Genomic DNA, 26,619 nt, shown 5'->3' on the forward strand with positions numbered 1-26,619 from the left:
CTTAATTGTTTTGCTGAATAGGAGTGGGCTTAAGCACATACGTAAAGTTACGCATCTGCTTTGCTGAATTGGGGCTTCAGAAATGAAATGATGCAGGATGCTTTCTGCCATGTATGTTGTTAGACTTCCTTATGGCTGAGTCTTTGCAAGAGGAAACTGCAGCAGATCAGTTTCTCTGTGTAGACTATGCTCTCTTACCTCACACCAATGATATTTTCTACAATTTAACCCCTGAAGAGATGATAAAGCGCTATGTCACTGTGAGACGTTATTAGGTCCCCATTCCAGTTCATATCTCAGAGTAAAGACAGTAACAAAAACGATTAAAATATCTGTCATCCTAGAAATGGGGTCATGCAGAATATGCCCACCCTGTAGCCAGGTGTCTGGAGTTTTGTATCTGTTGTGGCTGGCAGCTCTGGGAGTGGTCGTGGCATTTACTACAGTGATTAAAACAATAAGAATAAAAGGTGAGCTGTAGGAATCTCTTCTGTGTGCACTAGCACAAGTCACCATTTGGACCAGCGTTCGTTGCGTGGCGTTTGTAAACGCAGTTCAGAGCAAATTTTATTTTATTTTCATTTATAATCTGTGCCCAGTGCCATGGTCTCTGGCCTCTTGACTAATGTTAAAGAACAGAACAACTTTCCTCATGCAATAAACTACACTCCAACTAGTGCACCCCTTACTGCCTTGCTGCGGCAAAGTGATGGATCTCACACCATGGTAAAATGCTGACATATAGAGACTGTCGGTGAGGACAGAACTCTTAAGGTGCCCCTCCTTAAACAAAGTGTAAAGTGATAGTCTAGCTCACCTGATTTGTGACTGTTTATCGTTTAACTCTTAACATTCTTGACTGTTTTGCAGAATCTGGCTCTCGGGTCAAGAGCTGTCGGATCTTTGCAGCTAACCTATATATCCAAGGTAATACGAGGGTGGTGTCTTGGGACCGTTCTGCTGTGGGAGGAGGTGAAATAGACCTAGAAATAAGCTAATGGCCTCCCCAGTACTGCAATTTGTAGGAGTCCAGAGTTATCCACTCTATACTACTGCTGAGTAGAACTGGTGAGGATATTGTTCTTCAAAATGTTTGTCAACCAAAAATGTCCTTTTTGTTGAAATCAAAACATTCTGAAAAACCTATAGATTTTGATGAAATTTTGTTTAGAAAAAACCCAGAACTAAACATTGCAATAATGTCAGAATATCCCTTCGTGGCATTTTGGGGAATAGAACATTCCAGTTTGGGGGGTTTTTTTAAACAACTTTTCAAAATTAAACTCTTTTTTTTTTAATAGTATTGAAAAAGTTGATGTTTTAAAAAGTTGGAAATGGGAACAAACTGACTTGAAATGAATTATTTTTTTCAGAAATTTGTTTCCTGGGAAATGTTGAATTTTATTTTTTTTTGTTTGTTTCAAAAATCTGAAATTGTGGAATTGCCTGCCAAATGGATCCTCTGATTCCTGCCAGCTCTACGGTGACAGCTCTCTCAGTGTAGCAAAGAGGTCTGCATTTCCTTTGTCAAATGACATCATATAGGCCAGCAGGGTTGCTGGGCAGAAAGGAGGCTATTTCAATAATGAGGAAGAATGCAAAGCCACAGAACCCGGAAGCTTTTAGTAAGGGCAACCAGTACACACTCCAGATCGGGCCTTATGCCCCAGCCATGAGCTATTTGCAGATGAAACTTCCGGGCTGGAAGACAGCATTTTAAATCTGTTTCATTGCTCACAGTGCCAGTCTCGCTCAGCATCCGATTGAACCTGGCTCACATGCATAACGATGTGTTTCATCAGCTTTGTAATCAGTTTAAGTAAATAATAATCAGCAACAAGGTGTCATGTAAACATCGCCCACTGCGCAACACGCTCTCGCTGGGACTCGGGAGTTGTTTTGTGGTCCTTTGATGTGCAGTACAGGAGTGCCTAGAGGGCCCCAGATGAAGTCAGGCCCCATTGTGCTGGATGCTCACAGCTATTGAGAGACAGTCCCAGTCCCAAAGAGCTTCAGTAGAGGGTGCCTCTTTTCCTACACGTCTCTCCTGTGACCTTTCCATGGGGACTTGAATGAGCTGCTGATTCAAAGCCGTGCCCAACGGAGCGGGACTCTCCTGTGTAAAGGTGGGTCTGTCTGCGTTTGGAGCTAGGGGAGTGGTACCAGCTCCCACCCTCTCATCGAGCTAGCGCAGTGTAGCTAGGGTAGCGTGGGCAGTGGTGACCCGGGCTACTAGGTGTGCTGAGAACATACCCACTGAGTTCTGGTGGGTTTGTCCTTGGCACAACTAGCCCATGCTGCCACTTGCTGCGACTCAGGTCGCCAGTTCTGGTTGGACAAATTCCTGGAGGTTTCATCACATGACACATAAGCTTTAATTAAAGCTTATACCTTTAATTCCTGGAGACTCCAGGACAATCCTGGAGGGTTGGCAGCCCTCACTGCTTCCCTGGCTACACTGCTGTTTTTAGTGGGCTAGCTTGAGAGCTAACGCCTGTCCGTCCACGTGAGCTGGGAATCGCACCCCCAGCGCTGATGTAGACGTAGCCTCGGGTCTGTCTGTGCTTCAAACCGGAGCCATCAATTCCAGCTCCAGGACACCTACCTGCAGCAGCGCCAGTTGAGCTGGTGCACTAACTGTAACTGCGTAGGCCTGGTGGTGTGAGCCCCGGGACGGGCTGGCCACCCCCTGTATGTTCCTGTGGTCTCAGATGGGTTTGTACCCGGGGAAGCTGGCCCCTCCCACTGCTTGCATCCCAGCAGCTAGACTTTGCTTTTTAGCCCATTAACTTGATTAAAGCTAGCATGGGTGTGTCTCCTCCAGGTGGAATGGACACCTCCCTTTGAGGGCAGGGTCTCCAAGTGCTGCTCCTCTTCCTGTGTGGCTGGCTGCAATGTTGGTGTTTCAGGGCCTGATATCTCCGCTTCTTTGCCCCCTGGGAGTCCTTTGCCCCATGTCATACTCTGCATGGGTGTAACTGACTGCCCAGAGAGCAAGGGGGTAGAGAATCAGATCCCCCATGTCTGTCTTCAGTGTCTGTTCCCTTCAGTTGTATTCGCCCGCCTCTAGGACGTAAGGTTGTGGGTTCAAGTCCTCATGCCAGAACTTTGGCTCAGGCCCAGTGCTGTCTCTGCTGTGCAGTGCCAGGAGCAGTCACTGTCCAACCAAGGTCCCTTCTGTTAATTTCCAGGGGCTGCCAAATGAATGTTAAATATACTAGGGGACTTTTAGAAAAGAGTGGGGGGGAACTCTAGTATCCTGGCCAGTATCCCCACTCCCCACCTTAATATAGCAGGTACTAGTGCCCAAGAGTGGGTATGAGCTAGTGCTGAGCACAGGGTGGCCGCTGTGTTTGCCAGCAGGCAGCCCCGGTTCAGAAACATTGAGAATCTCTTCCCAGAGGAAGACTGCCTTGTGGTTAAGGCACTAGCTGAGGTGTGGGAGTCCTGGGTTCAGATCATACCTCTGCCCTGGTCCAGATTCTTTGTGGCCTTGGGTGAGTCACTTAGTCTTTCTATGCATCTTTTCCTACAACTTCATTAGTGCTTGTGCAGTGCTCGTGTGGTACAGGGCCAAGGCAGATTAGCCGGAACAGCATCCACCAGAAAGACTGTAAGGTGGGCCATGTAGGTGAAAACAGCACAGGGAACAATACACGGTAGGAAATGTTGCTTGTTTAGCACACCTTGTGCTTTAAATCCCTTGACAGAGAGTCATGTGGCTAATATCATGGCTCTGTTGACCAGGCAAGTTAAGACTGTGGGCTTGGCTACACTCGAAAGTCCAAAGCGCTGCCGCGGGAGCGCTCCCACGGCAGCTCTTTGAAGTGTGAGTGTGGTCGCAGCGCCAGCGCTGGGAGAGAGCTCTCCCAGCGCTGCAGGTACTCCACCTCCCCGTGGGGATTAGCTTACAGCGCCGGGAGCCGCGCTCCCAGCGCTGGGGCACTGTTTACACTGGCGCTTTACAGCGCTGTAACTTGCTGCGCCCAGGGGTGTGGTTTTTTCACACCCCTGAGCGAGAAAGTTGCAGCGCTGTAAAGCGCCAGTGTAGCCAAGGCCTGTATGTGCCACCTTTATGTGCTTGGAAGTTCGACCTTCTGGATCTTGGGGTGGGGTGGGATACGAATTGACAGCCCTGGAATCACCTTTGGTTACTGTAGTTGGAAAAAGACCCAGCAGATCTCTGCTCTTGCTGATTCATGATTTATAAATTAAACTCAGATGAAGCAATGCTGAGGGATGCAGTCTTCCCCATTTCAGAAGGAACTTCACTTATAAATTATATATATTTTAGACTAAATGAAAATTGCTACAGCGCTGGATTCAGTCGTAAACTGCAGGGTTGGGTTATACCAGTGGCTTTAACTACCAGTTATAAACATGCCAGAGAAATGGAGGTTTGCTTGAGAAAGCATATTTAAAGTATTATAGACTGGTTCAGAAGTAGGAAGCCTGTCAAAATAAATATACTCTATAAAGGCCATGCCTGGAGCCCCTGGGAATATTACGCTTACATAAATGATTCCTACTCTTTAAGGAGCAACCACTGTTATTTTCCTTCAGTTTTCTTAATTACCACAGAGTGTGTGTTCATTCCAACAGAAATTCATACTTCCAGGGCCCCTGAAAGAATTTGCATCCTTGTTGTGCAGTGTGGCTGGCACTAGAATTGAGGGAGAGCAGCAGATGAGAGACTGCTCTCTGAAATGACCTTCTTTTGAGGCTGCTGAGTTCGTTATGACACGTGGTCTCTATTAAATCTGATATGAATGAGTTCGTGAGAGCTCACTCAGCTGTGAGGCACCTCATCGTGAGTAGCAGCCCTGGTGAACTTGCATCATCCATTTCATTCTGATATACACAGGATATATCAACCTCTAAAGGCCAACTGTCGCTTTGCCTGTTCACATATCTGTGGTGGTTTTGTAACACAGAGACTCGCCTGGCTTGCTGCAAGGCAGTCCTTTTCCTGCTCGGCGATGGTCTGATTCCAGCAAAAGAAAACATCTGCACCAAAGAAAATGTTGTAGTAAAACAGTAGCTCTGCAGTGTATCAGCATCAGAGATTTGGTGTGGAAGTAAGAGAAATTACACCACTATAGGGCATGTGTACCCTGTGCTGAGAGCGCCATTCTAGGTGATCTGCATCTGTTAGCATGTCCACGTGTGAACATACACATAGTCTCTTAACATGATTCTGGCAAATGGAGTTAAAGCACAGTTTTTGCTAGCCAGGTGCTAGTACTTTTTTCATCTTCAGCAGAGGCTTAGATCTTGTATGCAAGGTTTTAGCCACATCCATTAAATAAATCTGCAGTTACTGGAGCCATATAGTGGTGTAGATATGCATATACATCTCTCCCCCAAAGAAATGCAACTGCAATTCTTCTCTGGCGCCAGCCATGGGATGTTTACGCGGGACACGGGTACATTTGGGCCCATGATGAGGAAAGCACAGTATTTTCTAGTGAGACACAACTGAGACTAAGGAGGTATGTGAGAAAGGATGTGCTGATGAGCCTTTCTCACTTGTCATGTTAATTTTGCTTTGACTCAGGCTTGCTTGATCTCCTCATGATTTATAAACGGCCTTACTTACAGTGCTGAATGGAAGACAATGTGTCCTATCTAACGGAAGCAGATGCTGCCCCATCTCACTGCCACTAACGTGCTTTATTTTAAAAATCTGTTTCTCTTCAGGTCAGCGTCGCCACCCCGAAACAAAAACCGAAAGTCCCGTTCTGCTTTGGTGAGTGTAACACATGGGGGAGGGGGGGACACCAAAATTTCCAGCGCTCACATCATGACCGGTCTCTGATGGGAGGACTGGAGGGTTAGGTGGCTGTTATAAACCATGAGAATTCATAAACGGCAATTATCCACGGGCCTTCTTTGTTCATTAGTATAAGGTGTTCCAGAAGTGTGAGATGCTGTGTGTTGCTGGGAAGAATGTTTTCAGAGAGGGTGAAATTCACACTTGTACAGAGCAGTCAGCACAAAGGACTATGAACCACTTAAGTCCCTCTGAAACCCGTAGGGCTAAATGATGCCTTGATCCTTTTGCTGGCTGCTTCTGCACAGGGGTGGATTTCGTCCAGAATCCTTTGGATGGGAGCGGACCTCAGTTTTTCCCTGTACATCCCAGCAGCATGGATGCTCTGGGTGGTTGTCTAGCCTGAGCAACCTTGTCCTAGTGCATCACTGCACTAATGGAGCTTTCCCCCATATTCAGCCTCATGCTGCAGTGCATTATGCAATGTATTTTTCTGCGTTCCTGTCATTGCAAAGAAGAGGTGGTCTGGGATTGATTTCCCTTCCTGGTGGCCCTCGGCTTTACCCAAGCCACAAAAGTTCCTCACTTTCCTGAGCACTAAACTCACCTCAGAGTTAAAGCAGCAGAAACAACAGCACCAGCACATACCTGTCTCAAAGGGCTGGGCAGGGAGGGGGCACAATTTTCTGTACTTGCATGCAGGGGACACGAATCAGCACCAAACCCAGAGCAGGTAGCATATTTGCACGCCATGACTGAGCTTGCTGCTTTGCTGTGCTGTGCTACGGAATCCCATGAGCCTATGAAGGTAAAATAGGGGAGTGTTACGGTTTAACTCCTTGGTACTCCAGAGCCAGGACACCCCAGCATAGAGTGTATTGGCAGCAGTGCATATGCAGGGGACTGCAAGTGCAGATGGCTAACTTGAGGAGGCCTGGGTTTCAACAAAACCTTGTGCAGTTCAGAATGTCTCAAGGTTTTCAATGCAGAAATCCTATGAGAATGTTTCCTTTGACCCAGCTGCTGCAAGCCAGAAGGCCCTACTAGCTGAGAAGTCAGGGGATGGAGAGGAGGGGTTGTGTGTCCCAAGAGAGCTTTCCAGACTCCCATGGGTCTCCTGTTCAGGATTTGATCTGCCTTTGATCATTGCAGATGAAACTTAAAACTGTGGTTCTGACCACTGGTGGTCATAACCGCTCCCAGGGCACTTGTGAGCATGTTACCACAAGTGCCCTGATTAAATTCTAATTCAGATCGTTCCAGATCGCTCTGTGGTTTCAGTTGGATTGTGGTATTCTTCATGCCCAGTCCTGAACTGTTGTGTAGTGTGGCAATGTGCAGTTAAACAACTGCCATACTCCACCCCAGAGGTGGCTGCAGCTCAGTGGTGGTTCCTTGCATATTTTCCAGTCAAGTGGGTGCAAGGCTGAAATAGGTAATGCTTGCAGGGTACTGTGGGGTTGGAAGTTGAGAGGTGCTGCTGATATGCAAGATATTATTATTGAATTAGTTTAACCATGCTGAGCACTGACTAGGGTTCCCTTCTCTCTCTCTTTTTTTTCTTTTTATTCCTCTCTTTGATAGTTATCAATGCTTTATCTCAGCGCTATTTCTTACAAGCCAGCGATCAAAAGGACCTACAGGACTGGGTGGAGGCTCTGAACCGTGCCAGCAAGATTACGGTATGTTACGCTACTAGCACTGCTTTCTCCACTTCCCTCTTGGGCAGTGGGGCTGTCAGAGAAATGTTTGGAAAGCCATATTTAACTTCTTGTTCTGCCTCATCCCCTTTCTGCCACCTGCTCAAAGGTAATGGCTGAGCCTGGCCAGAAACCAGGCTGCTCCTGGAGCCAGCTGTGCGCTGAGTCTGAGCCGCGCTTGATGTGGAGTTAGCACTACTAGCTCTGCAGGAAATTCCTAGTCAGATTGCTGAGAGTCTGTCATGTTTTAATTAATGCTGAGGTTGTGATTCACAACCACAAAACCAAGGAGGGAGTTGAAACCCTACTCTCAGCTAGCTGCTGCTCTGTCCTTCAGTCCCCTTGGGAGCTGCTCCGATCCATCCACGTGCAGCATCGTGCTGCTCTGTAGTAGAAAGCAATCGCGGTACCATTAGCATTACTGTCCCAGAGCTCCTGAGCCCCCTCAGCTCCCATGGGAAGGAATGGGACTGCTGCAGCTTCCTGGATAGTACAGAGAGGTTATTTAACCACTGCATGCTTAGCTGCTGCTTTGCACGTTTTAATGACTTGCATTTTAATTTAAGAAAGAAAATACTCCAAGAAAAGGGGCTGATCTTTTGGTTATGAAACTTCCTAAAGAGACTTTAGAGCTGGAAAAAGACACCGGACCGGATTTCTAAGTGCTTAGCACCCACAATGTGGGCCAGAAATTCAAAAGTCCTTAGGGCCGGTAGCTACCATTGAAAACTATAGTAAGTGAGCTGTTCTGAAAATCTGGCCTCAGATGAGTGAGCTCTGTGGCTTCTTTTCCTTCTCCGGTAACTTAAATCTGGAGAGACTTTTATATTTATAAACAAAGATAAGATAAATGCACTTCCCGTATTCCCAGGCACAGCTGCTGCGTGTGACAATGATTAAACCCTTGAAAAGAGAAGCTTCTACGGGAGATAGACACACCCTTATGTGTTCTGGTGCCGCTATGTTAATGTAATTATTGAAGGCTGGGATCTGTGTGTAACAGATTTCTTGCTGCTGCTATCAAAGGGTTTCTTTCTTGTGCTAAAGTGATTTGCTTATTCAGTTTTTCTCCTTCCTGGTATGATTGGTCTCATGAGATTTGATACAGCAAATACTTTGTATTGTGGGACACAGTACAGGAGGGAATGTGACTGGACATGTCTCTGTCTTCCCCTCTCATAGACCAGTGCATTTATATAGCCATAAGTTAACATAAGTGACTTCTGGTTTGCCTGTTCTGATTAAGGTTCTTGAAGCTTGACTCATCATGGGACACCCCAGAACCTAACAGATCCATTGAAGGAGTCATATGATTTTAAAAGGATGAATTGAAGGACTCTATATACCTAATGGTCACAGTGCTAGATGGATTTTACTGCATCATACACTGATGTATATTGCCTAGTTTTTTATGAATCATGTATCAAGATGAATGATGTTGAACGAGTTAAGCAGTGATCTTTAGCAAAGACCTCTCTTCTCCAGGCATCAGTCGATCATGTGGTGTGCTATACATCTGCATACTGCAATATAATAAAATACACAGGATTTCATTTTCCAAAGGGCTGGGGCCTGGCCTGCCTTTTGCTGGTGCGCGTTGCAAGTGAACTGAGGATGCAAATCTGGGTCCCTGCAGCTGCCTGATGGAGGGTGAGCTGCTTGGCTGCACCTGCTCTGATCTGCACCTTCCATTCACTTCTGGGTGCAGATTACACTTACAAAAACCCCAAACCAGCCCCAGAGACATGGCAACTGCCCTGGTGGCAATTTCCTCCAAAGTGTGACTAGCAGAATATGAACTCTAGACTTGAAGGTCACTGATCTGTTTCTCCTCATGCCTTACACCTTGTGTTGTCATTTGCACCTGTGGAAAGTTAATGTAAAATGCTACTGTTCTGATCTGAGCGAGCTTTACTCCACTCTGCACGCATTCTGCAGAGGTGTCAGTGAGGATACAAGGTGCTGGGCATTGGCGAATCGGGCCCCTAGTATGCGGCTTTTAGAAGGAATTGCGTCTCTTTATTGCTGAAAGGAGCCTGTTTGATTTTTAAACCCCTAAAGCCCAAACTATTAAACTTTGGCTGGGCCTTCTTGGATCCTTTGGCTTGTCTAGATTGGCTAGCTGGCCTGCGTCACTCACTGGTTGACTGGGTCTTTAATAGCTCAGCACATCAGACAAATCCAGCAGGGGAGTCTCCTGCCTTCTACAGGGCAGTTAGAAAGGACAGTGCCACGAACAACATTTGCAAGACTTCTGGGTGTGAGATTTGACCCACCTGCTCCCTGTGAACTTCCTTTCTCCCGTGTGCCTGTTCACACAGTCTGGTTCTCGGGGCCATTCCCATTACCAAGCCGCAGTGTGGCCGGGTGCTGAGTAGAAACCCATAGTCTCTGAAAGACCAAATACAGTGAAAATGGGCAAGGGAATTAATGTGCTGCCTTTCCTAGGACCAGCAAATAAATTGACCCAGACAGTGTATTGAGCTAGCTGGGCCCTTCATCTGGCATCGGAGCTGGTGGACTGAAACGCTAGCTCATCTGTTGTGCCAACAACAAACAGCATATGCTGTCCCTGCTTTTGTTTCCAGGATCAATATGGCTTCAAACCCATTTAGACGTGAGACCAGAAAGAGATCCCAGGATTCTGGTGGTCCAGACCAGTGTGCTGTGTACAGGGGTGGCTCTAGCTTTTTTGCCGCCCCAAGCACGGCAGGCAGGCAGCCTTCAGCGGTGCGCCTGCGGGAGGTCACTGGTTCTGCGGCTTTGGCATACCCGCCGCCGAATTGCCACCGAATCCACAGGACCAGCGGACCTCCCGCAGGCATGCTGCCGAAGGCTGCCTGACTGCTGCCCTCACAGGGACCGGCAGAGTGCCCCCTGCGGCTTGCTGCCCTAGGCACGCGCTTGGAGAGCTGGTGCCTGGAACCACCGCTGGCTGTGTAGCATGTCTTTGTCCTGGCCCTGTGTTGCGTACACTCAGGGTGATGCACATGGTTTAGCTGCCTTAGGTGCAGGGCCGGTGCAAGGATGTTTCGCGCCCTAGGCGAAACTTCCACCTTGTGCCCCCCCCCGCACCCCTGCCCTGAGGCGCCCCCCTTGCGGCAGCTCCCCACTTCCCACCCTCTGCCCTGAGGCACCCCCCCCACACCTCAGCTCACCCCTGCTCCGCGCATGAGCACGAGCACCCCGAGCACGCCGTCGCTGCTTCACTTCTCCCGCCTCCCAGGCTTGCGGCGCCTGAGCTGATTGGCGCCGCAAGCCTGGGAGGCGGGAGAAGTGAAGCAGCTCACCCCTGCCCCGCCTCCTCCCCGAGCACACTGTGGCTGCTTCACTGCTCCCGCCTCCCAGGCTTGCGGCGCCAATCAGCTCAGGCGCCGCAAGCCTGGGAGGTGGGAGAAGTGAAGCAGCCACGGCGTGCTCAGGGAGGAGGCGGGGCAGGGGTGAGCTGGGGCGGGGAGTTCCCCTGCGTGCCGCCCCCACCCCCCTTACTTGCTGCAGGCAGCCCTCCCCGCGTTCCCCTGCCCCAGCTCCCTCCGCCTAAATGCTGGTGGTGATCGGGGCGGCCGAAGATCCGTCCGCCACGGTCGCTGCCGAAAATGGCACCCCCCAAATCCCAGCGCCCTAGGCGACCGCCTAGGTCCCCTAAATGGTTGCACCGGCCCTGCTTAGGTGGCAGAGGAATTCTGAAGTGCAGGAAACAGAATTAGTCAGAGAGTGTCAATAGTTTATTGAACATGCCGGAATAACCAGCTAAAGCACATGTCTAGATTCAGAAGTTCTAAGAAAGGCTGTTTCCGTATTAAACCTCCTGTGGCACTTCAGGCTGGGGCTAGTATTTCCTTATTTCCTAGTCTCTTGGAAGAGTGAGAGGTTTGTCTGTCCCAGCAAGTGCCTGTTGCTGGGGTGTGGGGTGTAAAATCGCAGGCACGGCAGCAGCATCTAGAGAGAGCCGGCTTGCGTAGAGGCGCCGCTCAGAAGGACAGTTATTAAGTAGGACAGGCTGTTCTCCTCTTTAATTACAGTAGGAGTCTGTTTACCAGAAGCCGGGAATGGGTGATGGATCACTTGGCATTGGCACCTGTCATTGACCATTGTCGGAAGACAGGCTACTGAGCTAGAGGGACCATTGTTCTGACCCAGTGTGGCCATTCCTATGTTCTCAGACAAGTGAGTAGCCTTAGCCAGGAGGCGCCGGGCTCCCCTGCTGGCTGAAGCATCAGATTCCAGTCCACGCTCCTCCCACTGCAAGGCCATTGTCTTTCTGCATTTGTCATGGTCCTGACTGACTATCCTCAAAGCTGCTTGGGCCATGATAGCCTGGAACAGCTCAGTCACTTGTGGGGAGGTTCTGAAAGGCACAACTGGGGTTTTGGGGGGAGATCCTGACTTTCAGTGGGACCTGGGCCCCTAACTGCCCTTTGCCATTGAAAATCCCCCTCTTGCTGTGTATTGTGCAAGGCTTGATTTGTTCCTTGCTGAAATATTTCTTCAGCACTCCGCATGGGCAGCACTAAGCTAAACCTCCCAGCAGGGAAGGAAGGATGGTCCAGCTCCAAGGGAGGGTCCTCTTGGATTGAGAGACAGGTTCAGTTCCCTGCTCTCACACAGACGTCGTATGTGACCTTTAGCAAATCACTCGGTTTCTCTCTGCCCTGTCTGTACATCATAGCACTGCCCTGCCGGGTGGGGGTGGGCGGGTGAGAATACGTACATTAAGGACTCTGAGGGGCGTAGATACTGTAGTAGTTGGGGCAGTTAGCTGCAATTGATACCCTGGAGAGGTAGCTCATTCTTTTTTCCATTTTGCAGATGAAAACTGAGTCACAGGCCGATTGCTGTGAGCTGGATTTGAATGGGCACCCCCTAGCAGTAATGCATGCAGAGATTCAAACCCCTACTATACAATCTCTTTATGTGTGCATTGTGAAACCATTTCCGTTGGTTTGGCCATGTGTGCCAGCTCCTCCAGCATTGACGTGCACAGACCTCCTTGTCTGCACTCCCTTCCGTGATGCTTGAGAAGATGCAGACAGATGAAAGACGGCATGTTGCGCAAGAGGTTCTGATCTGGCCAGTTGCTCGTCACGCCAGCGTGTTTGACAGCTTGGTGCGCTAGGTGACAACCGCATAAAGTTCCGCCGGACCATGCTGCACAGGTGTAGGTTGCTGAGGCAAAGTGCGCAGTGCTGGTGTGGGAACCTTCTGTCTTGTTGCTTTCTGTCACAGCAGCTGTGCTGTTTCTGAAACAGGAAGCGATGGTGTGTTAAGATGCTCATGTTTCCTGTTCCCTACCACTGAAGGCTGGGTACTTCACTTGGTTAGCGAAGCCTGGCTTTTGAGAACTGCCTGGAGTTTACTGCTTGGGTTATTGCTCCAAAGATTAACTGGAGAAAATATCTTTGTCAGCAAAGCAGCAAAATGCTTTCTGTTGAGCCTTTTCATGCTGCAGATATATGTATGACCAGTGGATTGATTAGTTCAGCACTGAATCACTTTCTGTACGAGACAGTAGCTGTCTGTTCTGGTCCGGCCAGGAAAGTCTCGGACTATTCACTCCTCTTCTCAGTCCTCATCTACACACAAACTGGAGTCAGCTCAGTTAAACTGGTTCAGTTAGACTAGACCCTTGTGTGGAGACTATCTCATTTTGTGCTTTATTTTGGGCGAGCTTCTATCTGTTCCTAATTTTCTTAAGCTAAACCAAAATAAGCCTGCTCTCAAACAAAAGAGGAGTGGCCCCAAAGCCTTTTACACTAGTTTAACTAACCTGGTTTTAAATCACTCCTTAAGTAAAAATGATGTAACCCTGTGTGTAGATAAGCCCTTACTTTCAGGAGTGCAAATTTACTTCTTTTAAAAAAAAAAAAATCCTTTAGCACACTGGTCCAGTCTGTTTAAGAGGCTAATCACTGAATGCAAACTACCCTGTGAGTCTAACTTGGGGAATAGCAGGAACATTCCCTGAGACTCTTTTTCTCAGTTCCGTGAGCTCGCTTCTGATATGAAAGCAATCCAGATAATTGTACCTAGCTTGTACACAGCAACTGATGTGTTCAGAGCAGTGCACAGACCTTGACTAATTTATCCTCCCAACATCCCTGCAAAGGTATGTTCATATTATCCACTTTCTACAGAAAGGAAAAATGAGGCAGAGAGAAGTTAAGCAACTCACCCCAGGTCATCGAGCAAGTCAGTGTCAGAGCAATGGTTAGAGCTCAGGAGTGCCTGTCTTCTCCCTGCCTGGAGCTCTTTCCTCTAGCCCATGCTAGGAATCAAGAAACCTTTAAATCACATGGGGGGGAGGGAACCATTCCAGGACACCTGCACTGTCCCATGTCATTTTCCAGTAGCAACATCTTCTCCTTTGGGCTTACAGTGTGTAGTGCAGTGTCTTTGTCCTGTCCCCTTGCTGTTGAGTGGGATGTTCTGCTCAGTCTGCAGGATGCTGAAGGCAAGGAATAATTGTGCATGAGAATCAGGGGCTCCCCGGAGCCAAAAGGCCTTGAGGAGACCTTTGCCTGCGAAGGCACTTGACAAACTGGATACCAATATTGCAGCTCAGGTACCTGGATGCATTCCCTTCTCTCTCTGCAGTTTCTCTGCTGCCGGTGCTAGACCAGCTCTGCAGAGGAGAGAGGTTGTTGAGACAGGTAACAAAACTGTTGCTGTAGAAATGGAGTTGTCTTGGGTTTGAGCGTCTTTCCTTTGGCACTATACTTAGCACAGTTGGATTAGTTCCACCCGCTCCACCCCCACCATGTACTGCCAAAGTTGAGAATGTGGGTAAACAGAGCAAAGCGCAGGGCCAAAGGGCTGGATCCCTAGTGACTGAAAAGTCTCTGAGTAAGGCAGGTAACCCCGCCCCTCCCCCAACTCTTGATGTGTCTACACTGCAAAGAAAAACCCGCAGCACCACCACATCTCAGAGCCCGAGTCAATTGACTCGGGCTTGTGGGGCTAAAAATAGCCATGTAGCTATTCCTGCTCGGAGTGGAGCCTGGGCTCTGATACCCAGCGAAGGGGGAGAGTCTTGCAGCCCAAGCAGAAATGTTTACATGGCTATTTTTAGCCCTGCAGCCTGAGCGCTGTGGGCCAGAGTCAATTGACTCAGGCTCTGAGTCTCGGTTCTGCAGGTTTTTCTTTGCAGTATAGACATACCCCATGTGAACTGGTTGGCAATTTCCTTTGGCCTGCACAGAGTTACCGCAGCCTGGTTCTCCCCTGCCCTGCTGCTTGTGGTGTGACTCAGCCTGTGTGAAGTATGTGTAACACACAACCAAACTGGAAAGAGTGCCTTTGACATGTGCTTGACACAGGTGGGAAGGACTGCACAGAATGCAGGACAGTGAGGAAGCACAGCCATTAGCTTCCATCCCAGTTAAGATGGATGTGCTCCTGCTGACTCACTTTGACCAGACCTGCTGCAGAGAGAGTCCCTTCTGGCATGTGGGGGTCATGCTCTGTTCAGAGAATCCATCCTGAATTTACACCAGCTGGTGGCGAGGAGCCTCTGATTTTAGCCAGAGAAATCCAAGGTTTCAGCTTCAGCCAGAGGGCTGTGGGCTGCGTCCGGCCAGGCCCAGGAGGATCCATCAGCATTTGTGGCTGATTATGCCACACCCATTGGCAGAGTGACAGAGCAGCCAGATTTGCAGTGTCATCTGCATACAAAGCAAGAACAAGTAACTTTACATAGGAACATCCCTGAGTCTCAGGAGCCGGTTTGGGAAAGACCAGTGTCGACAGCAAGAGAACAGGCCACACACACACAGGGAAACGCGTGAGGGCGTGTGCGATTCCTGCACAGATCCGTGCCCTTTCCCCAGGACACGGAGAGGGCTGTTCCCCAAACTGCAGTGGGATTAGAGCAGCCTGGTCCTGCTGTTACCTCTTGCTGGTTAATGGTATATCAGCATTGGGAAGGGGATGATTCAGCGTGCTCGGAATACAAAGCCAGGTCCCGGCAGCTTGCACACTGCTGGGGTCACACTGGTATAGATGTGCTGTCATCTAGCCTGGTTAGACTTGCAAAAGCTAATCATTAAGGGTGGCAGTAAGTAGAGCAAGACAATAAAAGGAGCACAAAGGCACAGGGCTCCAGAGGCAGGTCGCAGACTCATGTCAGGTGATGTTTAATTACCCACCTCCTCTCTTCTTTCCTCATGTCATAGGGTTCTCCTGCAAACAGCTTGGGATGGAGCCACACCCTCATTAACCTTGATGTGGGGTGCCTTGGTGTGGTGTTTGTTTTTGTTTTGTTTTTTAAAGGGGCACTGCTGTATTTGTACAGGAGAATGGACAGGCCAATGTCCCAGATGCAGCCCCTAAGCCTAAACCTGCTAAGTCTTCATTTCTGTCAGGATGGGTGGTTTGGGGCTAGATTTGACTCACCCATTTCTGTCTTTCACAGGTGCCAAAGAGTGGTAGTTTGCCCCCAGCCACAGAGATTACAAAGCCCCCCATTGCACCCCAGACCCAGGAGAAGAAACCACAGGTGGCCTACAAAACTGAGATAATTGGAGGGGTGGTTGTGCATACACCTATCTCTGTCAATCAGGTAAGCTGGGTGTGTCCGCGTTGCATTGCCTTAGCGGAGTATGCCTGTGGCATTGCAGATCTGCAGCTTGTGCTAGCAGAGAATGTTCTGAAATGTGCATTCAATTGGGAGGAACCAAAATGTGCCATGTGAGGATGGCAGCATCAGCAACCTCTGTGATAAAAATCCAGATCAGTCAGGCAGTCCCCCCAAAATCATGAGCTTAAAAATCATCAAAGTTTAAAAACAAATTTTAGGTGCCTATTCTTTGCCCCCTGGTTTCTGAGCCTTAGGGTTCTGTTGGTTCTCATTAAGCAGCTTTTTCTCTGCAACCAGGAGGGCTAGACATTTCTTTTTCTTTGCTTTTTATAGAAGAAAGCTGAGATTCTTGTGAGTCCAGGAGCCTGGGACTATAAGAAAAGCGCCAAGTACTGCAAGTCTCATGATAAAATCACAAGTTGGCAATTCGGGGCTGGTGAATAGAAACAATCTGTAGTTTAACTTTTGCCCCTTGCCTTTCTGTCTCCAAGCACTGGAAATGAAATACTCTTAGTACTAGCACATAGCATCTCACTGGCTCGAAGGAGCAATTCTTGAGGGATGTAAGGGGGAAAAGCTGGCCGTTCTCTGCACACTTAGCAGGGTGATGAAATTTATACCACATTCTGCTCTTTGATTTTCCTGTATTTAACTGTTGGGGAGGCGTCCAGACATGTGCTCGACCCATGTCTGTGCCATTGAATGGGGCGCTGCTTCATCATTTTTATGTCCTAGCTTCTGCCTCTAATAATTTCTCTACCAGACATAACAGAGATCTGTGGAACAACTGTGTGTGATTAACATGGTATGAGGGATAAACAGTCTTGGGATGAAATGCAGGGTCCATGCTGCTTAGCTAGCATATGTTTGAGCAGGAAATGCAATATTCCTGCCTATTTCCTCTGTCCAATTCCTTACTAATACAATCAGCAAAGCTCTGCTGTAAACCAGGCTAACAAACATTGCATCAGTTTTCTTCTACAAGCTGTTCCCATCCTGCCTTTTGCATTCTGAAACAGTTAAACAACAAACGCTACTCAGGTGTGTAGTTAACTGCAACAAATTATACCTGGATCTCTACTTTTTAAGCAAAGAATATTATCTGTCATCTACCAGAGGTGGGAAACCCGCATTTTTTATTATTGTTCGTTTTTGTTTAAGTGCCTGTCTGAGCCCCTGGACTATGAAGCCGTACAGCGATTGGAGGAATATTTTTTTAATACACAGAGTCGACAGACTCTGCAAGCTAGGCCACTCTGCATAGTAACTCACACATTACAACAGTAAAGCTTGTGCGTGAGGCCCACAACAAATAACCCCCCACTAGAACCCAGCTGCCCCCACTCCATCCCAGTGTGTCTCTCAGGAAATGGGTGGATCTTGCAGCAAGTCCTAAGGCTAATAAATCTGGTTTCCAGGGGTCCAAGTTGAAGTTCCTTCACAAAAAACACCTTCCAGGGGACTGTCGGCTCAAGCGCCTCGCCACATTGCAGCTTCTCTGAGCCCAAACCATTTAGGTCTTTATAGGCCAAGAACACCTTAAATCCCACCTGGAAACTGATAGGCAGCTGGGGCAGATTTTGGAGCAACAATGTCACGTGAGCTGCATGAAGTGCGGCTAGGCAGGCAAGCATATGTCAGGGGATGAAATCTGGTCATTGGCAGATACCCAGAGCCCTCCTGGGGTGTGGTAAAACCTCTTGCTTTCCTTGGACGGGGGCATGCAGAGCGGACTGTGACACAGGAAATCGGTGGCAGGGCTGATGTCTCAACACCTAGATACTATGGTGACCGTTGTTCCAGAAATGCCTCAGGAAGTTGGGTTTACCTGAAAGGTGTGACCAGAAAGTCCCTTATTGGCTACGTGTCTAATCAGCCTCAGTGTAACAGCCTAGATCAGCAGTTCTTCACACTGAGCTTGAATGGCAGGTGCTTCAGACAATACCATACTGGGGACTTTGGGCTGCATGGGCCTAAATCACACCCCTTTGGTCTGCTTGCCATCTCTCTCGCACACGTGTGTCTGGGGACTGCACGCCCTGGTGCAAGCCAGTAACTTTTTCACCCAGAATTTGGCATGAACCCTTCAAATGTGCAACTTGCTCCAGTTTTCAGCGATGAGGCAGAACTTGGTGCTAAATCGGAGGCGTTTCCAGTGACTGAACTTTAGTGTGATTGTTGGGAGAGAAATGCAGTTGCTTTGGTTTACCCCATTATGTGACATCTGTTGCCTGGGGAATCTGTCTGGAAGCCTACCTCTGAGTCTGAGGTTTAGGCTCTGAGCTGTCTGGGTGAGAGGCAGGAGGCTGTCTGACCTTCTCTGAAGTCACACAGTCTGATTACACGCTTCTCCTATTGGTGGAATTGATTTGCACTTTCAGTTCAGGAAACCAGGTCTGTGCCTGTGAAACCTTCCCACTCAGGGTTTATAAATAACTGCACGCAGCACTTCTCTCTGGCTCCAAAGTTCAGTGAACCAAAAGGGGTTTAATGGAGCCACATGCAAAGCTGCAAACTGCCTCAGGTTTCATGCCCCTTGGCTGTGGCCTGGTCTCTGTCTCAATTCCCCGCTTCTGCAAGGCCCATGGAAGGTCTGAGCCAGGTCACCTGCCTGGTTCCACTAGCCCCCGCTGCTGCTCCCCAGAACAGCAGCTGGGAGGTGCCACAGGAGGGTGTGGATACCTCCCTTTCACCAGTAATCCGAGTCTCCCTTTCCCTGGACGCATGGGAGGGGCATGTGCATGACCATTGGCAACTTCCACCTCTTGGTGTTTTGACAGCCTAATTTCAGCTCTTATCAGTCACAGGCCTAAAAATAGAATGGAGAATTAGGTCACTGTGGTGTTCTCCTTGGCAGGCGTTTTTAACTGTTCCCTGGCCACACAGATGTGCACGTGTGCAGAATTGGGCCTGATTGGAGCATAGGCATTGCCAGGGTTGGATCAGACTCATGATTCATCTAGACCAGTAGCCTGTCTCTGATAGTGGCCAGCACCAGTTCGTTCAGCAGAAGGTGCAAGAGACCTGGCGGGGTGATCATGGGATAATCTCCTTGTGGGAGGAGTTTCTTCCTGACCCCTGTCACTGAGAGGTTGGGTTGTTCCCTGAAGCGGGGTTTAATAGCCGTCTTTTTAATCCTGACTCAATGTGTATGTTCTCCTTATCCATGTACACGTCTAAGGGAGACTGCTGGCAGGAAGTAGCAATGCGAAATAATTGTACCGCTCCATCCTGTGTGAACAGGAGCTCAAACTATTTAGCTGATCAGAGAGAAGGTTAAGATGTGACTTGATTGTGGTCTAGTACCTACAAGGAGAGAGGCTTTGTGATAGCAAAGAGATCTTTAGTTTAGCAGACAAAAGCAGGAAAAGATCCAGTGGCTGGAAACTGAAACTAGCAAATTCAGATCAGAAATAAGGTGCAAATTTTTAACATGGAGAGTAAATGACCATTGAGGCAGCACACTCAGGATGCTGTGGATTCTCCATCACTTTAAGTCCAAGTTGCTTGGTTCTCTAAGAGAGATACTCTGGCTCAAAGTAGGAGTCACTGGGTGAGCGTCTCTGGCCAGTGTTCTGCAGGAGGTCAGACCAGATGATCTAATGGTCCCTTCTAGCCTTAAATTCTATGACTCTATATGGTTTCCAGGGGGTGTTTTCACCTCCCATTTTGAAGCAGTTCCTCCTATCCCAGTCCCTGGTGTGTGTGTGTGGGGCTCACTACCTGAGTGGAGCTGTTCTATAGGGAGACACATTTCACCATTTCTGGGAAGGTAGGAGAGTGTTCAATTCGAAGGACCACTTTCATCCTTCCTACCGTAAGACTGCTGTAGGGGTGAGGCCTGGCTTGCTGGTTAGAGCACCAGCCCGGTACTCAAAAGACATGGGTGATGTTCCTGGCTGCACCATTCATCTTAGGTGCTGTGACCTTGGTTGTGTCACTTCCTATCTCTGTGCCAGTTTCCCAGCCTGTAAAATGGGGATAATGCTATTGAGCAGCCTGGGTGCTGATACTCGCTGCAGGGGCACGCACTGGGAGGCAGTCCCATTTCTGTAAGTGCTTTGAGACCTGGGGATGGAAGGTGCTAGAGAACTGCAGGAGGTTATGGTAGATTTCTTCTGGAACATGGAGTTTTAGCCTGGGTGTCTCCTCTGCCAGAGCACTAGAAAACAGGCAGAGAAACTAAACGGGCCCCACCCTCACTCAGTATGTCTGGTACCACTTTCCATGCAAAACCCCCATGCTAGTTTGGTGCGAATGGCTGCTCTGTGCTTAAACTGAGAACAAGCCTTTCCCTAGACACAGTGGCATTCGCCTCCCTGAGGGTGGCAGCTCCCTTTGACTCCCACTCCCTGGGAATGTTTGTAGGTGGGTGCAGATGAATCCCCAGGGCTGGCAGCTACTGCTCTTAGTGCGTGCTCCTTGGGCACCGAGTCCTTGGCAGGAAGCCCAGAGCCTCCCCACGCTTTTTCTGTTTGGCTGCAATCCAGGCTGAGAATCCAAGGGGAGGTTTCCAGGCCCAGCTGCAACAACGTTTACGTCCTGCCTGGGTTTCTAACTCGGCTTCACTTCCTTGCCCAAGCCTAATTTTTCATCCCTGTTTTGGGAAGTTCTTGTTTGTTTCTGTGGGTTTCTCTGCAAGGCTCCGGCTGGCCCCAGCCGTGTGCATCAGGGTGGGGGAACCGAGCCTTCTTTCTGACTCGGTGTTTTTTCTGGCTCCTCATTGGGGTCGGATGGCTGCTAGCCAGTGGTTTCCCCTCTGCCTGGCACTGACACTAAGCTGCTTTGTGGAGTGCAGAGGGAGCCTGTAGCCTGAGTGAGCAGGGCAGCAGCAGCTGGGCACACAATGGTGCTGTGTATTCTGGCCTTTTGTCACTTGGGAGCCAAGTTTATTGTCTATTAAAAACAAATAAGCAGCAGTTAAGTGGGCACCCTGCCATGTGATTTATGTAGCAAGTGAATGCTGGTCTGTTCTCCCATGTGAGGGGCTGGAGGTTTGCTTTTGGGTTAGTTTGTTCTCCAACAAAGCCTAAAGCTCCATCCACAGCCCCTGTTTGCTTCAGAGTCGCTTTCGCACTGCAGAGGGTGTTGAGGGAAGGATGCCAGCTGCTGAGTTATTTTCTGCAATTCCGAGGCTGCCCTTGGTGAAATGGCCTTTCCTCCTAGCCAGGCTTCGCCTGCGGCAGCCTCCTGAGCCTGCATTCATGGCCTCTCTGCCTTGCCTCAGGAAGGAATATGCTGCCTCAGGTGCAGCTTTGTGACTCCAGGCAGGAGGAAAGGAGAGTCCTGGCCTCACTGATAGGATGGATGGAAAAGCCTTGCTCCTGTCTAGTGCATTTCTCTGGGAGTCAGTGTAGGATTGCTCCTTACAGCCTAACCTCTGGGGAAATGTCTTCCCTAACGATGCTCCTTCCCTCTGGGAGACTAATCTCTCAACTCCCCTCCGTCCTTCTCCAAACACCAAGTGCTGGAACAATTGGCAAAGGGCCTGTGCGAATCCAAGTGACTGGGGAGTGGCTGGTTCCTCCTGCTGCGAACGCATCTCTGCTGCCCAGCAGCCAGGTGGGCTGCAGAGCACCCTGCCTGGCTCAGAGGGGCATGGAAGGGAGTGAAGGGCTGGCTTGGGTACAAGTTGCTTTATTTTTATTGATTTATTTTGGTCCTGGAAAAATCAAAGTCCTGTCGTGGAGGGAGGGGGAAAGTGCACAGCTGAGGGTGAGAGATCTGGGCATGTTGTCTGGTTAACCACAGCAGGCCTCTTCACCAGCGTGAATGCCATATAAGGACAGCTCGAGCCCTGCAAGCCAACGGGTAAGAGCCAGGAGCCTCTGCTCGAACAATTCACTAACCTCAAACTTGTGCTGAAAGGGGGGGGGGGAAGAGATGTGCACAGTGATTACATTTTATCTCCCCCCCTCCTCGCCCCCCAAGTTCTGCCTTATGAAGGAGGCAGGAGGGGCTGGGCTGGGTGCCTGTTTCTTAGGGTTTCTATAATGAGGGCAGAGTAGCAATGGCACAGCAGCAGCAGGCAGTGGAAAATGTATCTGCCTGCTGACTTCTACCATGTTTTCCCCCCTTTGAGTCTTAGGAAGTACCTAGCTGCCCTCCCCGAGGACAAGCAGGGCAAAGGGGGGCAGCTGGAGGCTGCTGGAGCTGGGCTCCTTTCCCTCCGGCTGTGCGATTGCCCTGGTGTTGCTGGTGTCTGAACGAGGTGCTGCAGGCAAACCACAGAGCACAGGAATGCTACAGCCGGTCTGACTGAGTGTCCTGACACTGCTCTGAGGACCAGCAAGAGCCCACGTGGGCTGGGCTGACGCGCCCCAGCCTCTTCTGAGTGGGGCCTGCGGCCGTGTCAGATTCCCAGCCTGGCAGCTGCAACGGGACGTGCTCTCTCTGCTCTGGGCTCCTTCGGGTCTGCTCCTGTGAGCTATCTGGCAGCGTGATTCCCGCGGGTCTGGTGAGCAGGGCACCTGCTGCCAACTGGCAGGGATGGAGCGAGCTGGGGTGCTGCAGGACGAGCGTGTGTATGTGCAGCTTTGTGATCCCAGCGCACCCGGTGCCTGGGCCGGTGGCTGGTCCAGATAAGGAGCTGGGGTTGGAATGGACCTGCGGTCTCTGTGTGCCAGGGGCTGAGGAGGGCCCTTTAGGAAAGGAACGACACCCAGTGCAGGACAGCAAATTCCAGACCTCTGAATCCCCACAGTGTTACTTTCTGGTGGCTGGGAGAGGCCCAGGGTGCTGCAAGTTTGCATCAGATGCCTGCAGAGCACCCAGAGATGAGCTGAGGCCTGACAGAGACTGTGACCTGCTGAGACTGAGCTCTGTGCAAGAGAGATTTGGTTTGGTGCAGCAGGACGGGTGTCCCATATTGCGCCAATGACCTTGCACCGCGCAGACTGCAGCATCTGTCCCTGGGCAGCCCCTGCCCTGAGTGACATTGCTGGGCACAAATAAATCACTTCACATCCCCATGCACGGTGCTAGCTGCATTGTACGGGGTTTCACAGATTCAGAATTTAAGGCCAGGAGGGACCATTAGATCACCTATGCTGACTCGCTTGTATAACACGGGCCATAGAATTTCATCCCATTATCCCTGTACTGAGCCCGATAACATGTTTGGCTAAAGCAAACATGGCCTGGCTGCTCGTCTACAAGACATCAGGAGGTGGAGAATGCACCACTTCCCTCAGTGGTTTGTCCCTCACTTAACAATGTGTGCCTAATTTCTAATTTGAATTTGTCTGGCTCCAGCTTCCAGCCATTGGTTCTTGTTTTGCCTTTCTCTGCAGTACTCATCTCACCAACACCGTATGCAGGGGTCAAATCAGCTTCCTCCTCTACTCCTTAGCATTCAAGAAAGAGATCCTGGAGTCCATGTGGATAGTTCTCTGAAAACATCCACTCAATGTGCAGCGGCAGTCAGAAAAGCAAACAGAATGTTGGGAACCATTAGGAAAGGGGTAGATAATAAGACAGTTAATATCATAATGTCACTATATAAATCCATTATATGCCCACACCTGGAATAATGTGTGCAGTTCTGGTCACCCTGTTTCAAAAAGATATATTAGAATTGAAAAAGGTACAGAGAAGGGCAACAAAAATGATTAGGGGTGTGGGACAGCTTCCATATGAGGAGAGATTTAAAAGACTCGGACTATTCAGCTTAGAAAAGAGCTTATTAAGGGGGGGTATGATAGAGGTCTATAAAATCATGAATGAGGCGGAGAAAATGAATAAGAAAATGTTCTTTACCTCTCCACATAACACAAGAATAAGAGGTCACCCAATGAAATTAATAGACATCAGCTTTAAAACAAACAAAAGGCAGTACTTTTTCCACAAAACACACAGTTAACCTCTTGAACTCATTGCCAGGGGATGTTGCCAAAATTATAGCAGGGTTCAAAAGAGAATTAGATAAGTTCATGGCAGATAGGTCCATCAAGGGCTATTAGCCAAGATGGTCAAGGATACAACCCTCTGTGCTGGGTGTCCCTAGCCTCTGTTTGCCAGAAGCTGGGAATGGGTGACGGGATGGATCACTTGATCATGACCTGTTCATTCCCTCTGGGGCACCTGGCATTGGCCACTGTCGGAAGACAGGCTACTGGGCTAGATGGACCATTGGTCTGACCCAGTATGGCCATTCTTATGTTCAATCTTTGTGTCACCCACAGATTTTATTAGCAGTGACTTTATTTTTACTTTCAGATCACTAGTAAAAAGGTGAAATAGCTTTGGGTCTAGTACTGGCCCCTGCAGAGCCCCACTAGAAACGCCCCCATTTGAAGCTGATTAATTAACAACTACATTTTGAGATCTGTCAGTTAGCCAGTTCTTCGTCCATTTAAATTGCACGTCATATTAGTGTGTCGTGCTACTGTTTGAATTTGCATGTTATGTGGTACTAAGTCCAGCTCCTTGGTGTAGCTTTGTGTCTGACTTTCCAAGGTGCGATGTGCCTACCAGGCTCCCCGCCCCCTGAGGCCCAGGTTTGCTGAGTTGTGCCTGTTGTTTTTTTTCACTTGCACTGCAAGTGCTCAGCACCTCTGAAAATCAGGGCACTTGCAAACGTTGCTCTCGTGCTTGCATGGGGCAGGCGTGTTGTTCGGCTGGGCTAATAAAATATCATTTGTTTGTGGCAAGGGGCAGGAGTAGATTAGAGGCTGGGCTACTAAATTCCTTTGGCTGTTCTGCCAGGCTCAACCATGCACGCGCCATCGCTCTCCCATCCCCAGGCTGTTTGCAGGTTTCCAATTGTTCTCCTTTTGTTTCAGAATGGAGGGGAAGGCACAGATGGAGGCGACGTGGCCACTCACCCTCTTCTGAGACGCTCCCAGAGCTACATACCCACCTCCAAGCCGTCCACAGGGCCACCCATCCTCAAGAGCGGCTACTGCGTGAAGCAGGGGAATGTGGTGAGTGCCTGTTGCAGAGTCGCACTGAGTCCTTCATGGAGCAGAGCACTGGGATGGGGGGCTTAAAGGGGGCTTGATTTTATTGCTTCTGAGCCTCCTCTTGCTTCCCCCACACCGCTGCTCCTGAAAGGGGGGCTTTTCACTTCTAAGGGTCCATGGATCACGTTGGCATGAATAGTTGCTCTGTGTAGGAGGAGGGAGTGGGGCAGTGTTGGTGCAGAATGGTCCTGGTGTCAGAGCAGTGGTAGGTGATTCAGCACCCTCAGTTATGAGCTGCTAGCTCTGAGCTTTCTGTTCCCCAGTGGAGCAGGCTCAGGGCTTTCACCAATGCCCCTTTTTTGGAAGATGTGATCCCTAGGTTCTCAGGACTCATTTGTTTTTTCCGAGGGGCTGGGGAGGCTGGAACTCGACCGTGGAAGCATGAGGGACTGTTCTCTCTGTTTTTCAGAGGAAGAGCTGGAAACGCCGGTACTTTGCTCTTGACGACTTTACCATCAGTTATTTCAAGTGCGAGCAGGTAAGCAGCCCCAGGGCCGGTGCAAGGATGTTTCGTGCCCTAGGCGAAACTTCCACCTTGCGCCCTCCCACCCCCTGCGGAGCCCCCGCCCTGAGGTGTCCCCCCTCCCCGCGGCAGCTCCCCCACCCTCCGCCCTGAGGCGCGCCCCCCCAGCCCCAGCTCACCCCTGCTCCGCCTCCTCCCCAAGCACACCGTCGCTGCTTCACTTCTCCCACCTCCCAGGCTTGTGGCGCCAATCAGCTTAGGCGCCGCAAGCCTGGGAGGCGGGAGAAGTGAAGTGGCCACGGAGTGCTCAGGGAGGAGGCGGGGCAGGGGTGAGCTGGGGCAGGGAGTTCCCCGATGTGCCGCCTCCCCTCCCCGCTTACTTGCTGCAGGCGGCCCTCCCCGCGCCCCCCTGCCCCAGCTCCCTCCACCTAAATGCCGGTGGCGACCGGAGTGGCCAAAGATCCAGCCGCCGCGGTCACTGCCGAAGAAAATGCCACCCCCCAAATCCTAGCGCCCTAGGCGACCGCCTAGGTCACACTGGCCCTGAGCAGCCCCCTCTGGCTCACTGTTCTCTGGGTGACCTTGTCCACTTGTCCCTTCCCTCATGGGTGTATTGGGCTTGGCATTTGCAAGGCTGCGTTTTTGGCTTCTGTTAAAATCAATCAAAATTTTGAGCACAGAAAATATGTGGGAGAAAACCTCACGTCTGGGGCTAAAGCTGAGAACAGATCCCACATACTGCAGGGGTGCAGGGAGCAGGTGCAGTGGCTGGGCTTAGGGACAGGCGGCAAGCTGTGCCTTTGGCACAAATGCAGCTCAAAGCTGTGCTGTCGCAGAGGCTGTTCCTCCGCAGAACTCCATGGTGGTTCAGGCAGAGGGTCCGCTGGTCCCGCGGCTTCGGCGGACCTCCCGCAGGCGTGCTGCCGAATCCACGGGACCGGGGACCCTGCCTGCCATGCTTGGAGTGGCAAAATACCTAGAGCCGCCCCTGCTCCCAACATATGCATACCCTCCAACACACACCCCGCAGCACAGCTGGCATGCACCATCACGACTGTAATTGGCCATGGATGCATTTAGAGGACAAACTAGAAGAAGGTTCTAACCATCAGCAAGGGGAGTGAGGTTCTGGAACAGCCTCCCAG

General features: G+C 50.0%; 1 protein-coding gene across 2 annotated transcripts in view; it reads left to right on the plus strand.

Moving 5' to 3' along the window:
• Window positions 1-26,619, plus strand: part of PLEKHA2 (pleckstrin homology domain containing A2) — a 56,631-nt gene that overhangs the window by 12,617 nt on the left and 17,395 nt on the right. For both annotated transcript variants that reach the window (XM_039526264.1, XM_039526265.1), the window contains exons 3-8: window positions 871-927; window positions 5,701-5,749; window positions 7,358-7,455; window positions 15,884-16,030; window positions 24,832-24,972; window positions 25,421-25,489. In XM_039526264.1, the coding sequence (XP_039382198.1) occupies window positions 871-927; window positions 5,701-5,749; window positions 7,358-7,455; window positions 15,884-16,030; window positions 24,832-24,972; window positions 25,421-25,489 (561 nt within the window). The remainder of the gene's footprint in view (window positions 1-870; window positions 928-5,700; window positions 5,750-7,357; window positions 7,456-15,883; window positions 16,031-24,831; window positions 24,973-25,420; window positions 25,490-26,619) is intronic.

This window comes from Mauremys reevesii, linkage group 2, assembly GCF_016161935.1.
Source record: "Mauremys reevesii isolate NIE-2019 linkage group 2, ASM1616193v1, whole genome shotgun sequence".
Classification (NCBI taxonomy): Eukaryota; Metazoa; Chordata; order Testudines; family Geoemydidae; genus Mauremys; species Mauremys reevesii.